General features: G+C 48.0%; 1 protein-coding gene across 16 annotated transcripts in view; it reads right to left on the bottom strand.

The window, feature by feature from the left end:
- Positions 1 to 217: 217 nt before the first annotated feature.
- The window catches only part of sec31a (SEC31 homolog A, COPII coat complex component), a 29,476-nt gene continuing 13,191 nt past the window's right edge, over positions 218 to 16,502 (bottom strand). For 8 of the 16 annotated variants that reach the window (XM_064307169.1, XM_064307181.1, XM_064307182.1 and 5 more), the window contains 15 exons: positions 16,375 to 16,450; positions 15,368 to 15,546; positions 14,961 to 15,087; positions 14,496 to 14,635; positions 13,765 to 13,938; positions 11,985 to 12,224; positions 11,216 to 11,311; positions 9,396 to 9,510; positions 8,312 to 8,716; positions 5,831 to 5,869; positions 4,686 to 4,744; positions 3,644 to 3,895; positions 2,539 to 2,658; positions 1,929 to 2,000; positions 218 to 1,505 (listed from right to left, as the gene is read on the bottom strand). In XM_064307169.1, the coding sequence (XP_064163239.1) occupies positions 1,326 to 1,505; positions 1,929 to 2,000; positions 2,539 to 2,658; positions 3,644 to 3,895; positions 4,686 to 4,744; positions 5,831 to 5,869; positions 8,312 to 8,716; positions 9,396 to 9,510; positions 11,216 to 11,311; positions 11,985 to 12,224; positions 13,765 to 13,938; positions 14,496 to 14,635; positions 14,961 to 15,087; positions 15,368 to 15,546; positions 16,375 to 16,450 (2,274 nt within the window). In that variant the 3' untranslated portion in view covers positions 218 to 1,325. The remainder of the gene's footprint in view (positions 1,506 to 1,928; positions 2,001 to 2,538; positions 2,659 to 3,643; positions 3,896 to 4,685; positions 4,745 to 5,830; positions 5,870 to 8,311; positions 8,717 to 9,395; positions 9,511 to 11,215; positions 11,312 to 11,984; positions 12,225 to 13,764; positions 13,939 to 14,495; positions 14,636 to 14,960; positions 15,088 to 15,367; positions 15,547 to 16,374; positions 16,451 to 16,502) is intronic. The other 8 variants (XM_064307174.1, XM_064307170.1, XM_064307173.1 and 5 more) reach the window with 8 other exon arrangements.

Genomic DNA, 16,502 nt, shown 5'->3' with positions numbered 1-16,502 from the left:
GTGAAATGTTTTTGTCTGGTTTTTGGGGCATACCCACATCGGCCACTAATTGTGCCTGCACACAACCTGCCTCTGCATTCGTAAGGTTCAGTAGTACATACACCGACATAAACCAAGGATTAAAAAGCAAGAAATGGCATGTAGACACAGATATTAGAAGGAAGAGATATAACAAGCGAGGAGACATTTTTCATATCAAGTTAACAAAGACAAAAAGAAAAATCCAAACAATTCCCTTTATTTTCCTAAGATGGTGTTGATCTCGCATCCATCATTTTCATCTACCTTTGAATCTACCGAATGAACAGGTTCATGCTTTGTGATCATTACTTGGGTCCGTCAGACAACATAGGCAATTATCATCCACAAGCAGCCATTGCTCATTAAAACAATCCTGTAGGAGTCATACAACAACCCACAAACACCTGAGAGAGATATGTGAGGTCGGCTTGAAGTACAGTTTCAAGATCAATGACAAAGTATAAAACAAAACAAAAAACCCTTTTGAAACCTGAACATGGGACATATTTCTCTATCCAGGGAGTGCGGCCACTGTCTGGGGAGATTTCTAACCCTATTGTTTCGAAATGACTGGCTAACAGCTTTAGAAGTGGGAAGGCTAAGTCTGATATGCACATTCAACATCTTGTTTAGTATTCAGTTCAATGTATCACAGAGAAATCTGTGTTAATGCAATACAACCACGTTTTTAAATAAATACTATTTATTGAAAATATTGCATGTTGTTGGTCTTAAATTTCCTATTTCATTGATGACATGAGACATTTGTGACAGAATAAGGGAAGTTTCCTCTTACTTTCTATTTAAAAAAGAGAGATAGGAAGCAAAAAAGACATAATGAAGAGAAAGAAAAAACATAGATAAACATGTTCAAATGACATCCGTAGGGCACGTCAAGGACAATCCATCCCTCCTATTTAACCTGGCATCCAGATAAACACTGAACAGATTTCTGTGACACTTTGGCGTTTCCCTGCCAACGATCCATCATCAAAAGCATGTATTATCTTTAATAGGATAATTCTGATTAAAAACTTAAGTTCAAAAAAAGTTCTCATTGCACTCTGCTCTGTCTGGATTTCATGATTAAAAGTTTTTTGTTTTTTTTTAAAACAAAGAATTAAAAAATTACGGAGAACAAGACAAAAAATCTAAAAAGAAAAAAGATGGGCCGCACCAACGTTAATTTCAGCAATGATGAGATGGCAAAAGCAACACTGTTTGGTCCTATGTCCCGGTATGAACGTTGCAGTCGTAGTGATTCTGATGGCATCATGAGTGTGCCAGGGGCAGGCCCCTCCCAGTCACACCCCCAGCTTGTTGGCCTGCGTGAGAACCACCTTCAGCACTGGCATGAACGCGGACGTCTCGCTGAAGTTGCTGTTGCTAACGATGTGGGTGTGGATGTTCAAGCTGTCCGCGTAGGAGCGCGCCTCGATGCTCCGCGCCATGTTGTGCAGGCCGCCCACGATCGCCGGGGAGAGCTGCGAAAAAACATTTCCAACGCTTAACACACTACCGGTCACCAAACTCCGAAAGCTCGAGACTATTCTATAAACAGCCTCTTCTCAAACACCCCCTGCACTGGAACTTGAAACTCCATTAAAAGTATTAAACTCAGAACGTGAATATCAGAAAAAGATTACCACTTTACAATCATGCCTATTTCAATGACTGGTGGATGGGAAAACACGGTCACCCGCTTTGTCATTTACCACGTGGAACCACGTGCTGCCACTTGGTTAATGGTCCTTCCAGTTTGCCCAGTAATATTTTACCTGCGTTTACACAGCAGCAGTGGCATACTATAAAGATGGCACGCGTTCAGGAATGTAAATGAACTCACACAATGCTCAGTTCTGCCCAGCTCAAACTGTTTGTTTGCCTCAAACTGGTGGAATACTTACAGTTTTCTCTCGTAGTTTATCGTACAGTAATTCCAGGCGTTTGTTGGCATCGTCCAGCTTCCTCTTGGTTTGCTGTAAGAGTGACAGTAATCCCATTTGAACATTTTTTCTAATGGTTTTCCTTTGGCATGGAGCTGACCTACAACCTAGCAGCTGCATATCTGTGACCACAGACTCGGCAATAAGACTAGCATGGCAGCTCTATTCAACGCAACCCACGTAGCTGACTTTGTTCTTGTTAATAAATGCCACACCACATGATGTGCAATTGCTGTAATTGTTGGTTGCCCTTATCATAGTACTGTGAATGTGACTGGTGCAAAACCATTACTGAAAATGAGAACGTGAACAATGAAAACAAATGAACACACTGACAACATCACCGTATGAGGAAGGGAACCCGCAACAGCCCGCACCTGCACTATCTCTGTGTGTAATAACACATGCTCACATCACGTGATCATGCAGGCCGCTCACAGCGAGCACAGAAGAAACTACAACCATCGCTCCCCGGCCCCTTTTAACAGGTGACGGGGGCTGAATTCAGAAGAACGCTAAGAGAAGTGGGGTTAAGTAGAGGGAAGATTTGGCGTGTGCGGCCGAGCCTTACCGGGTCAGTGGCAGCAGCCAGGCATTTCTGAATCAGCCCTTCAAATGTGGTCTTCAGGACGAGGTGCTCCTCCGGAATGGGCTTCTTGGTGATCTTCTCCGCAGGCATGGCCTGCACGGGCTGTGAAAACAGGCCAGTTTAAACCAAGAAAACAACTTTCCACACGTGCACGTGTGACGCTCCCAGATATACAGTACAGTTATACTTGCTCAACAGATGCACTAATATAGGGGCGGGGTTTGAATGAAACTGGGTTGAGAGTGCGTCCTTTCTTTTTCAGCTTTACTGGCGAGTCCCTTGGTCTGCACCTCGCCACACAAGGGTAGCGTTTTTGGCTTTTGAATGTCAACCACAAAAATCAACAGAGGCAGGCCACCGCAGCAGAGGTGCGTCTGGAAGCACAGGTTGCTATGCAAATAGTTTTTCTTAAATGACTAGGTGGAGTGTAAAGCCAAGCCTTGGGGCCTTCAAAGACCAGAAATACACCTCTCCACTTCCAAAACGGCCAATTTATTTTGTCTCATGTATAAAGTCTTCCTTGGTGCAAGCCAAGGATCCCTATGGCACTGGAAGTTATGGACCCCAGAGCACTCGACTGAAAACCCCCACTCATATAAAATCAGTGGCTCAGAAGCCTCCAGCAATATTGTTCATGTGTTCAATATTTGAAACATACTTAAAGTCAGAGAAGTAACAGGATATTTGGTTCTGTTTTCTTCTTATTCGCTGACATTTTGCTGGGTAAAACAGCCACATTAAGGAGAAAAATACGTAGGAGGAGCAGTAGCCTTATGCATTAGACTAGCCGTCCAATCAGAGCTGTATCACTCATTTCCTAGCACTTCACCTATTCCACCTTAAGCAGAGTATGTCTCGCAATAGGCGTTCTGTGTTTCCCGGAATATCTGTTGACATACAGTAGTTTAACATATAATAGCATGACATATAATTGGGTGTATTTTGGGTGAATGCCAGTCATTTCTGGATCTCCACCCTATTCACGGTGGATGACTGAATGTTCTCATGCAACCTTCCCCTAACTATAGCTAAGGAAAAATATAGAATGTGCTCCATGATGGGAAAAAAAATTCTCCTTTGATAATACCTGAATGATGTCTCCAATAGGAGCTCCTGGTGCACCTTCAACGTTCGCCTTCGGCATGGTGGGCTGCCTAGGGGGCGGGGCAAGGGGCTGCTGGTGGCCGGGGTAAGGGGCCTGCACCCCAGGCTGGCCTGTGGGGAGCTGCTGGGGCTGCAGCGTGGGTGGAGCCTGCACCTGCGCTTGTGCCTGGGGGTCTCCCAGGGGGGCCATGATTGGCGCAGTGATCGGGGCAGGGGGGGTGTAGTTCTCTGGGACCTGGATAAAAGTGAAGGGGTGTGGGGAGGGAGTAAGAGCAGAAACAACCAATGCAGCAGAAATTCAGCAACCAAATACCATGCAAACGAACAGTTGTTCATTCATCAAAATGAAACTTAAACTGTTAAAGGAAAAAAAAGCATTTTACTGAAATGTAAGCCTTTTCCAGAGGGTTATGTGACTACAATGGTTCATTGAGCTTTACCCAGTAATGCTAAATTATTTTATATATTCACCCAGTATTTTAATACACATTTCAGGGGCTGTTGGCCTCCCTAGTTATGAAAGATGGTCATCATTCCTTCCCCCCCCCCCCCCCACAAGACAGATTTTGCCAATTCACATTTTACATAAATTACTGATTGTAGTGGCTGGAATTATGCTGTAGTAATTTGGGTTATATTCTCTGAACTACATCAGAGCTCAATGAGGCATGCATACAGTGTGGCACGCCAATCAGCCCACAAAGGAAGTGGGCCTGCATACTAAATAGGTGACTGCCAGCCGAAATGAGAAGTAGAGAGTATGCTAACCACCCTTTATATAAGCAGGCATGCATAGTGCATACTGAATCGAATTGAACCCCAATTCTGCATACTGTACACCACAGCCACCCCAAAATTAGTCCCACGTGCTACGTGACATTCAGTTACCCTCCCAAAAGAGGTTCTGCACACTGTGTTACCCCTCCCTCTCCCAGGACGCCGCCCTGCAAACGTGCTTTTTGCACGCCGTGATATGTTAGCCCCCTGGGACCTTTAGCGTTGCCTGGCGCACTTAGCACGCTCACCTTCTTCTTCTTTGCCACCCGGCTCAAAGCAGGAGGATCGTTCCAACCGTTCTGAGGCCCTGTGGAGAAAGGAAAGCACAGGAATCACTAATGTCTCCTGACGGCAGGATTCCACGCTTTCAGGCCAGAGCAGCAGATGAGGTTTTGCCTTCCTCGAGTATTCCAAAGCAATTATGTATTCAGCCTCAAATTATACTTGGAGGGAAGGGGGGCTGGAGGGGGGAGAAATCAAAAACCAGTCTTACTGGATCTTCATTTTCCTTAAGACCAGTTAATTTAGTCCACTTACAAAAGAAGATTACGTTAAGTCTCCATTAGACCCCATTAGACTTACGAAGGCTCCCTAGAAGCGAAGTTGATGGCGAAGAAAATGTAATTACACAGCACGAGCAAATGAACAGCAGAGCAAACGAAGAGCACACTGGTGAATGGAAGCACAGCCTGTTACAGAAAGCACTCACTTTCCCACCACAGAAATCAGTATTAGGGATGAGAAAGGTTCTGTGTGCATAAAGACTATGAGGTGCCGTAACATCACACATCAATAGCTAATGCACCCTTACAGTGCCACTGTATGAACGCACACACAGTACAGTCATTATCGTCGTCTTTGTGGAGATAAACGGAAGCGACAAATAAAATAGACAGAGCCTTCAATCTACTGCTATTTCAGTCCAGCCTGAGATCAAAAGATAATCGCAAACACCCCGATTCGCTCTCATCAGTATAATGACTGACCTACTTAGGTCAGTGTTTAAAGCGCTGATCACACCCCAGATCCAAGCCACAGCAGCTCTGACTGACAGGGGAAAGTGGGTCAACCCACAACAACTGTTTACCGTTTCATGACCCATCAGTTTGTCTGCTGTACTCACAGTTCTCAACACAGCTCTGGATGCAGCAGAGCTGCATCATTAACTACATGATACAGAAGGTAAAGCCCATTTCTCACCCCAATTTGAAAAAGCACCACCGTTTATATAAATTTATTATTTAATTTAGAAATTATTATTATATACAAAATGTTATTTTAGCATGAGAGCACTCTCAGATTAAATCAGGTTAAGAAGTTAGTGGAATCTTTGGAAAAATTAAAGCCAATGGTGATTTTCAATGCAATTTCAAAGCAACTGTTGCAAATTCACCTTCCATAAAACCAGCTGTGTCTTGGCCATTCATTCCCCCTGTAAATAAGATCACATGAAACAAGTGCATTCTGGGTCTGCTTTATGCCCATATGTTACAGGCAGGAAGACACCAGACAAAGTGTAAAGAAAAAAAAAAACCGTGCCGTGCAAATGTTTTTAAAGTTGTTTTTTTTTTTTTTTTTTTACAAATCCAAGGTCTTGCAAAAATAAGAAAGGTAAACCGGCTATCAGGTAAAAGCAAAACACCCAGTTAATTTGTAACCGGCAGAAATGAGCTAGCTGCTGTTCTGAAAGTGTGCAGTCAGGAGGAAATAGCTGATCAGGGGCAGACCCAGAGCCAGAACAGCTGGTAAAGGCCTTTGTTTTTGTCTTTTCCACATTACTGTGGCGAAGAGGAGTCAACAATGCGCTGACTCGGGGCCCTGAGAGGTGTGAATGGACCATCGCCTCAGCAGCTGCTCCTACACCCTTGACTGGGCGTTAAACGACGCGGCAGCAACACATGAACACGCCGTGCTCAGAGAGGCATGAGCCGGTGCAAACGCAACGCGTCATCCAGGATACGGGCTTCTACTTGACAACCGAGCATCACCAACAGGGCCGGTGACGAGTCCGCCTTAAAGGGGCCTTTTTGGGAAGCCCAAGTCGCTGCAAAATAGTCCACGATTGCCTTAAATTCAACATTCGCAGCACGAGTCACCTGAAATGCGGATAGAAACTGTATTTGTGTGTTTGCTTGGATGTGCCAAATGGACACCATGAAGATGGAAGAGGCTACATCCTGCCCAGGGTTTTGCTTTAAAGCAGAATGACCCAAGGTGCCTGATCAGGGGGGGGGACTTGTGGAACATTGAGTGTTCACACGGGTGCGCAAAACGTGCGTGTGCTATTTTCCTGTTGTAATCATTCTGTTGCCACGATACGGGTGAAGATTGGCGCATCGCTCAGTATCGCCCGCCCCCCTCGGACGCGATGGCTTCAGGCTTCAGACTGATTCCCAGCACAGCTTCAGGAACCAAACCAGCAGTCATCAGAGGGCGAGCCCCTGTTCAGGCCTGACCCTCCAGTGACTGCACTGCGCAAGCACCGTGCCCAATAAGCCCCACATGCATCTCCATTACTGTCTTCCATGAAGGGGCATTTGGCTGGGCGCCACCTGACCAGGGCACACTCATCGCACCCAGCTGACCAGACATCTCATTCATATGCTGCTCTACAGTGCTCAGTTGGCATTCAGTTCTATAACGTCTGCCAATCTGCACTGAGAGGACTGAGAAGCTGTTACTAAAGCATGCATCAGGTACGGCCCCCTGGGGATTCACACGAGGTCTGTGCCTCAGACAGACACCTGCTTCCACTACCTGCTTCTCTGGCTGACTGCCAAATAACTGACAGTACCAACGTTTGAAAAGCGCAGTACAAGAGAATGCATTTTTACACATCCAAAAAAAAAATCAGTTATCAATTTGGGTGGATCTCCCCCCACCCCTTGGCACAGGAACAGTCAGCACTCAATCCAGACTGGGGGGGCATGACTGCCGACCCAAGGAACGGTGCATCAGCCGAATACACAGTCTGGGACCTCCAAGTGATTTTTTAAAATGCCACATGTACACGCCTCAGCACAATCCTTCACAGGTGTGAGCCGCGAAGACACCTGGTCAAGGACAAACTGAAATCATACACAGCTTTTTAGCTGTTGTTTCTCTTCAGTGGCAAGATATGAAATGCATAATGTGTGATATACAGTATACTTCTTCAGACCAAAACATCCTGCCTTTCATTCCACAGACGAGAGTAAAAGAGAAGTGAAACATCGGCAGACACCACATCCTCATTGGTGGCACTTCTCTTTTTGCTCTTGGTTTCATCTGCGAGTCTGTCAGGTCCCATTCTTAGTAAGCTATTATGAGCCTGAGAGAAAGCAGGCAGAGACATTTCTTCAGCACTAACTGAAAGGTATTCTTCATGTTAAACTCCTTAACACACCCCCACAGGTCCTTCCCTGGTTCTCTGCATACTGTGAAATTCCAGTTACCAATGTTACAGCCAACAGCACAGGCTGTCATGCGCTGCACATGTTATGCACAATGTATACACAAGGCCAGAGTGAGCACAGGAAGTGTTGTTAGTACAAGAAGACCAGCTGCACGGGCTATAATAAAACAGAGCACGCAGTTATCTAAAAGGCGGTTACGGGGACAGGGTTGTGTGTGACAAGGCATGTGGGACATTCGAGGACTAAGTGACAAAGAGAAATACAACAGAAAATAACAATCGTTCTAATCCGTAGTTATGCATACTCTTGAAAAAATAAAAAGATGATTACTTAACATTTGGTTTAAGACAAATGCATGAACCGTTTGCAGTGTTCTACACCTGCACACCGGGTAGGTAGGGTAGAGTGTGTGCAAAGTGCCCTGACGGAGTGGGCGGTTTGTGAGGTACGGGCGGGGAGGAGGCGGAGCTGGTGCAGACCTGTTCTCTGTGAGGCGGGCACCAGGTTGGGCTCAGGCTCTGTACCTGTTGGTCCTGTGGGCGGAGGAGGCAGGTAGGAGGCGGGCGCTCCGGGCCCGCTGTGCTGAAAGGAGGCTCCGGAGGACAGAGGAGGAGGAGAGAAGGACGAGGTCGGAGGAGAGAAGGACGAGGTCGGAGGAGGAGGAGGATGATGAGCGAGAGGAGAGGGCCCACCGGACACCCCCGGAGAGGGAAAGACTGGATGGGGAGGGTGGGAGGTGGGTGGGTGCATGTAGGGTGGATAGGCAGCCACAGGGGAGGAAGAGGAGGGAGGAAGATGAGGATGTGCGGCAGCTGTGTACTGGTGAGGCTGATAGATAGCTGGTCCCCCAGCTCCAGGGACGTAATGCTGGATCTGGGGGTAAGCTACGTTCATACAGACACAATACAACACAAGAGAAAGAACAGAGGTAGTTAGAGTAAGAGACGTGTTAGGGCTGCAGCAACACGGAGACCCACAAAATAACTGAAAATAAGGAATGCATTTGAAGGGAGTTTTTCTTCTCCTTTCGGATATATATAGTATACAATCAGTACAATAAAAATATCATTCCTTTCCATTTTCACACAAGCTGTTAGGTCAAAGTTTGGTTATGTACAGTTAGATAAAAGCCAATCCAACAACCATTCTCAGTTTGAAATGAGAATGCTGTGCTGCCATTTCAGCAATACAGCCTGGAAAATGTCATGCAAATACAGTTAAATGCCAACCTAGCCCAACAGCAATTCTCAGACTGACAATATAATTAGTAAAAACATGCTGTTCTGCATGCTGCTTAAAATATTCCTATATTCAAGCCTTGAGCAGAAGTCATAGAAGTCGTTAGAAAGGAAGGAGAATGCATCCTGATTTCTTTATTTGTTTTTTGCTTGGGTTTTGTGTTAAACCACGGATCAGATTTACCGGGTTAGAATGAACCCAATGCTGTCGTTCTATTGTTTTAATGTCTTGTTTTGATAAAGCGTTTTCTGCCCCCGACTCTAAACGCCATGGGGGGCGGGGTCAGGGGCGGCAGCTCTGACCCTGTGTCCCGGCCGTACTTACGGTGGGGGTACTGCTGGGAGTACGGGTATCCCGCGCCGCTGGAGGCCGGCACAGGGGGGGCGGCCTGGGGCTGCAGCACAAACCCCGGGGGTGCAGGTTCTGCCTGGCCCGGAGCCTGCAGGGAGAGAGAGGAATCTGCAGTCAGCACAGGGGCGCACCAGGAGCGCCCCCACAACAAACCTGACCTGTGGGGCAGACTCTGTGTGGAGACACGCTCAGAGAGGCCAGGAGAGGAAAGGGGCCACCTCAGGTCTCACACAGACTCCAGCTGGGACACAATCCTGGCTCAAAGGAGCTCAGATTAGAACTCAGATGTCGAAAAAAGGACACATCAAATAACAATTTGGCCCGAGTCTGACTGTGAGGTGGCCAATGTCATCGAAGGTGAGCCGAACAAGGCCGCCAGCTTCGGGAGATGGGCGAACATGCGCTCCCTTAACTGAGAGCGGGGGGGGGGGCGCTGTGTGAAACACGCCCTGCACACTCTTCTTCTGTCCGCTCCACGCTGGGTGAAAATGTTTCATTCGCCAAACCATCTCACTTTAAGCATAACATCACATACGTAACGATTCAGAAGACCAGCAATTCCTCATGCTTGCTTGTGTATTGCTGCATAATCACTGCCCCCTACACAAGATATTTATAACAAGCTGCTACAGGCCATAATGTGCTAGAAAAGAAAGGCAGGAGTGGTGAAAAAGTCACAATTAAAACTAGATCTACCGAATCCGAGAAATCTACAGAAGTCAGCAAGCAATGGCACGAGCGTGTGTGTACACACTACCAGACCAGACAAAACTGAATAGAGAACACACGTAGAACATATTCATTTAGATACACAAAGGCTGCAATACCTGGGGGAGGAAAATGGTTAAATCGAACCAGAACCTCGCAAATGAAATTTTACAGATAAACGCAGACACTGATAACTGAACTGTGGCAAGTCTTGGCTGAACATAGTGAACACAGCAACACAATTCCACGTGAGTCTTTGGAAACTGGAGCCTTGAGCAAAGGTGACAGAGAAGATGTGAAGCTGCACAGCGCGCCTACATGAGCATTTCATTTCTCCGGGACAGCGGCTGATTAGAGATGGAGGGTGCGTAGAACGGGCCAGCGCAGGTGCAGTAGGGGTGTGGAGCTATCTATGGGGACAGCATGCAGTAAAAGGGGGGACTCCATGCACACTAAGAGCCTCAGAGTTTCTGATCTGGGGGGGGGGGGCAGGGCTGCTGTGACCACATGCTGCCGTCTACTGCATCATGCCACATCAGCAAGGCAGGCTTTGGAACAAGCACCCTGCGCTTCAGGACCATCACATCCACTCTGCACTGATTCGTTTACAGTTATCTGTAATTGCTCTGTTAATTAAGCATTAGGTTTATGAGGACAGCATAACAAGAAGCAGGAGGGGAATGTCCCAACTTGCAAGAAGAGCTGGAAAATGATTCAGTCAAAAGTGAACAAAACAAAATAATCACATACGTACATACAAACATATATACATGTGAGAACACCACTAAAGGTGCAGTTTGGTAATAATCAGAAGTAGCATGTGATGAGTTAATGCTGAGTTTGCAGGTCATTAGATCAAATGAGGTTGAGAGGTCATCACAGCGGTGTGTGCTGATTGGCTGACTGGCAGGAGAGAGAGAGGAAACAGAGAGAGCACATGCAGACAGGAGCAGTGGATCAGGTGCTCCATCCCAGTATAGGGGCAAACAGAGAGGCCTTGGTCGCGAGTGTGGCATGAGCAGGCGTTAGCAGTGTGGTCACAGCCAAAGGGGGCGGGGTGGGGGGTGGGGGGGGGAGTGCTATACCTGCGGATCTGAGGCGGGGCCTACCGGAGCAGGGATACTGGGAAGAGCTGTGGGGGTTTGGTTACTCCAGGATGTGATAGTAGAGGCAGACCTAACCTGAATCGGGACAGAGACACAGACACCGACGATGGGCACGGAATGAGGAACCAAGAAACGAGTGGAGAGCAGACGCCAAAATAAATGGAAAAACCAACTAAAACCGGTTTCTCGTCGTTTAAAACTATGGTAATGACCACAGAGATATATTCTACTACCATATATAGTTTGACAAAGCTGTTCAGTTTGATCAGCCAAGGAAGCCAAAGTATAGATAAGCAAAAACAAATATCATCCTGATTCAATGTTACTTTGGAAAGGCAGCTAAACTACAGTACATATTTGGTTATTACATTTGCTATACGCTATAAGCATAATAAAACCGAACAATCTTCACCAAAAACAGGATTATTTTCTAAAAGCTAGCCACGATCACACACACGTTGCAAGATGTTGCCTAAAATAAAATGGCTCGCAATAATCTTTGCAGTTGGTAGGCAAGGAGTCCCTGAGTAAGTTCAGTGGGTCAGTGGGTCTGTGGATATGCTCATCATCTGTGATGTCATGCACCTGTTGGATGTAAATGAGTTGTTAGCAAGGGCTAACTGGTGGCTGCTGAAGGATCCCAGGAACATAGCTTTGAGGTGGCCTTTTCCCACAGGCATCAGGGAGAGTACTGCACACACACACACAATTCAGCAGAGCCCTGAGCCTGTGTGAGTGAGACACTTACCTGCTGGTAATACTGAGGTGGAGCTGTCGGCACATGAGTGGGCTGAGGGGGGTGGGGGGTATGGGGGGGCTGGACTGGGGCATAGGCCTGCACGGCTGGGGCGGCCACCGGGGCCGACGGCTGGGCGGGTTGGGAGGGCGGGGCAGGCTGGGCGGGGCCTGGGGCGGCAGGCAGGGTGGGCGTGGCTGTCTCCTCTCCCAGGGCTCTGCGTAGACGCTCCCGCAAGAGCTGAATGGCTACCTGGTAACACAGATACACACGCACACCATGACCAACACTGCGACAGCACATATACACCATGACCAACACTGCAGCAACACATACACACCATGACCAACACTGCGACAGCACAGACACACCATGACCAACACTGCAGCAACACATACACACCATGACCAACACTGCGACAGCACAGACACACCATGACCAACACTGCAGCAACACATACACACCATGACCAACACTGCGACAGCACATATACACCATGACCAACACTGCGACAGCACACACACACCATGACCAACACTGCGACAGCACATATACACCATGGCCAACACTACAGCAACACAGACAAACCATGACCAACACTGCAGCAACACAGACAAACCATGACCAACACTGCAGCAACACAGACACACCGTGACCAACACTGCGACAGCACACGCACACCATGACCAACACTGCAGCAGCACAGAATCACCATGACCAACACTGCAGCAGCACAGACACATCATGACCAACACTGCAGCAACACATACACACCATGACCAACACTACAGCAGCACAGACACACCATGACCAACACTACAGCAGCACATACACACCATGACCAACACTACAGCAGCACAGACACACCATGACAAACACTGCGACAGCACACACACACCATGACCAACACTGCGACAGCACACGCACACCATGACCAACACTACAGCAGCACAGACACACCATGACCAACACTGCAGCAACACAGACACACCATGACCAACACTACAGCAACACAGACAAACCATGACCAACACTGCGACAGCACACGCACACCATGACCAACACTGCGACAGCACACCACACATGACCACACTCAGAGCACAGACACACATGACACACACGCAAACACATACACACCATGACCAACACTGCAACAGCACATACACACCATGACCAACACTACAGCAGCACAGACACACCATGACCAACACTACAGCAGCACAGACACACCATGACCAACACTGCAGCAACACATACACACCATGACCAACACTGCGACAGCACATACACACCATGACCAACACTACAGCAGCACAGACACACCATGACCAACACTGCAGCAACACATACACACCATGACCAACACTGCGACAGCACATACACACCATGACCAACACTACAGCAGCACAGACACACCATGACCAACATTGTGACAGCACATACAAACCATGACCAACACTACAGCAGCACAGACACACCATGACCAACATTGCAACAGCACATACACACCATGACCAACACTACAGCAGCACAGACACACCATGACCAACACTGCAACAGCACATACACACCATGACCAACACTGTGACAGCACATACACACCATGACCAACACTGCGACAGCACATACACACCATGACCAAAACTGCAGCAACACATACACACCATGACCAACATTGCGACAGCACATACACACCATGACATTACATTTATTTAGCAGACGCTTTTATCCAAAGCGACGTACAAACACATCATGACCAACACATGAGAGAAGGAGGGAGCGCACAGCTCACCTGGTCGCTGTTTTCAGGCAGGTAGGCCATGGCGGTGAGCAGGCTGCCCTGTGATGCCAGCAGGCCGGCGTACTGGCTCATCTTCTCGGCCAGGAGGGTACCCACCACCACAGGGCTGGCGCCCTGCGTCTGCTCCACGGCCTTCCGCAGCACCACCACCTTCTCCACCAGGTCCTGCGGGGCGGAGAGACAGGGAGAGGGGGCGTCAAAGCCCAGCCCAGCCGCAGCTGCAGCTCTCCAGAGTGCACCGCTTTACAGCACCAGGCATCATCATTCACATTCACATTCAAGTACAGGATCCACAAAAGATACAGATCACTGTACGCTGTGGTGTTGCTTATCTTTTGCTGGCAGATTTGCATTTATACCCCAGGCTATTATATCTGCACGGTGACCTACGAACTGTGGGGACCCCACGTCGCTCATCCAGTGTCAGGTTCATGGCTTGGGCAAAGTCACGCTGGTTTAAAAATCCAATTCATTCCAATGGCATAATAGGCAGATGTTCTCCATTGACCTGCCTGTGCATTTTCACAGTAATGCCATCGAGCGAGTGTCGATCCATGTGATACGAGCCATGGAGGTTACAGGGTAGGGATGTGCAGTCTTACAGACTGCAGTCTGCCTTGGTCACTGCATTTTATTCATTTAACACCTGCTTTTTTTCCCCCAAATCATTTCTACAGTGCAAAACTTGGATAAAAAGGTTCTGGCGCATGTTCCCAGCTGACCTGCAGAGAAAGGGGGGAGTGGCTCTCCTGTGCTCTGGCCCAGCACGCCACCAGCTTCTCCACGTTACCAGCGCAGACGTAGCACAGGCAGGCCTGGGGCTGCAGATCGGCGTCCGCCTCCAGACGAGACCCGAGCAGGTCTGGAGAAAAACACACGCACATGCGCGCGCCTGACGTTTCACCTTCCTGGTCCTCACTACACTCCACTGCATCATTAGAGTTGTCATTCTGGCACCACAAACACCCGCCCACCTCACCACCAGTGTTTCTGTAAATACGTATGAGGCACGGATGGCGCAGGGCTTCCACACTAGCACACAATGGAAAGAAACCTCATGCTGTGCTTTAGTTACTTGCTAAGGAGAAAGCTTGACACCACAGGTATAGAGTCCCAGATGCCACTGACATAACATGGATCTAAAGAACACCAGGCAGAGGAGCTGAGGCAGAGAGGGACGTCCTCACCACACAGAGCGGAGAACTCCTCTGGGCTTGCATAGGTCAGCACCGCCGCCAGCGCCTCCTTCCAATTCTGCAGGTCGCACGTCTCCAGGATGTCCCGCCAATCGTTGGTAACCACGGCGCTGATCAGCTGGAGGGGGCGGAGGCAGCAGGAAAACATTCCGTAAGCCCGCTTCATTTCCAAATGGGATTTCATAAGCAACCCTGGGCCAACGCAAATCCAATCTGGATAACTGCCGGGGAATCTCGTCTCCTGCCATAATCTCTCTCTTTTCTTTCCTCATTAACCTTGATGTCAGGGAGAGCGGTAGAGAGTGCACTGTAATGTTGAGCCCTACTGATACCATTCTGTGTGCTTACTTCTGACTTGCCTATTACCACTGGAGCCAGGTGAGAGTTTGCAATCTCACCTTGGTGATTCTGCTGCTTGTCTTCTCAAAGTACTTCTTCTGAGTCTTCTCCAGCAGCTCTGGTCCCCCCGCAATGGCCAGGATGATGCTGTCTGCCATGCGGTTGTCATGGAGACAGAGCTCCACGGCACTCTCAAAATCCCCGGTAAGCAAGGCCTCGGTTATCAGTCCGTCCACGCCTGCAGCACATCGGGCCAAAGTTAAATCCAACTACTCCATCGCACAGGACACACAGATACACATGCATACACACAAAATCACACACGTGACCGCACATTTACACAAGCACACACACAACTACGCACACCATGTGCACACGCATTTGCCAAACAAATACATAAATGCGTGCACAAAGGTGCACAGACAAACGGACAGGCATATGCTCACACAGACACACTCACAGATTACGTTGCAGAGGCAAGAGAATAGGCTCCCGGCAGGTCAAACATTCCAGTCGCTTTAATTTATTGATTGTATTAGCTGGTGCTGTAGTGCGTTAAATTCACTGGCAGTTTCCACATTATCACAGTCCTCTGGATGGCAGGTGGGTCCCCATGTGATTGTTCTGACTGTAAGCCGCTTAAGTCAAGAAGACATATTCATTCTCTCCTCAAATTGCCACCTGCTGGGTACTTATCTGAAGAACCGATGCACCAAGAAAGTCAAAATAAAGACGACCAAAAGAAAAACGAGATGACTATACTATTCTCACGTTTTCTGTACCATCTTTCTCTCTCTTTGGTGTTTACTGCCTGCTATACCACAAGTAATATCCCAGATAAGAGTAGGTCGGAGCAGTCAGAGTAGGTTGGAGCAGTAAGAGTAGGTCGGAGCAGTAAGAGTAGGTCAGAGCAGTGAGAGAAGGTCAGAGTAGTAAGTGTAGTTATGAGTAGTTAGAGTAGGTCAGAGCAGTAAGAGTAGGTCGGAGCACTAAGAGTAGTAAGAGTAGGTCTGAGTAGTAAGAGTAGGCCAGACCTGTAAGTAAGAGAAGGAAGAACAGAACTTGCCTTCAGTGACTTTGAGGTTAATTGCATCTGTGGCCTCCACACAGACTTCTCCTTCATCGGCTTCTTTCTCTTCCATCTGTAAGCCGAAAAAATAACACAGAGAGCAAGTGAAGGCACCAAAAAAGCAA

Source organism: Anguilla rostrata, chromosome 14, assembly GCF_018555375.3.
Source record: "Anguilla rostrata isolate EN2019 chromosome 14, ASM1855537v3, whole genome shotgun sequence".
Classification (NCBI taxonomy): Eukaryota; Metazoa; Chordata; class Actinopteri; order Anguilliformes; family Anguillidae; genus Anguilla; species Anguilla rostrata.
The sequence above is the reverse complement of the archived record's forward strand: the minus strand, read 5'-3'. Positions and strand labels throughout refer to the sequence as shown.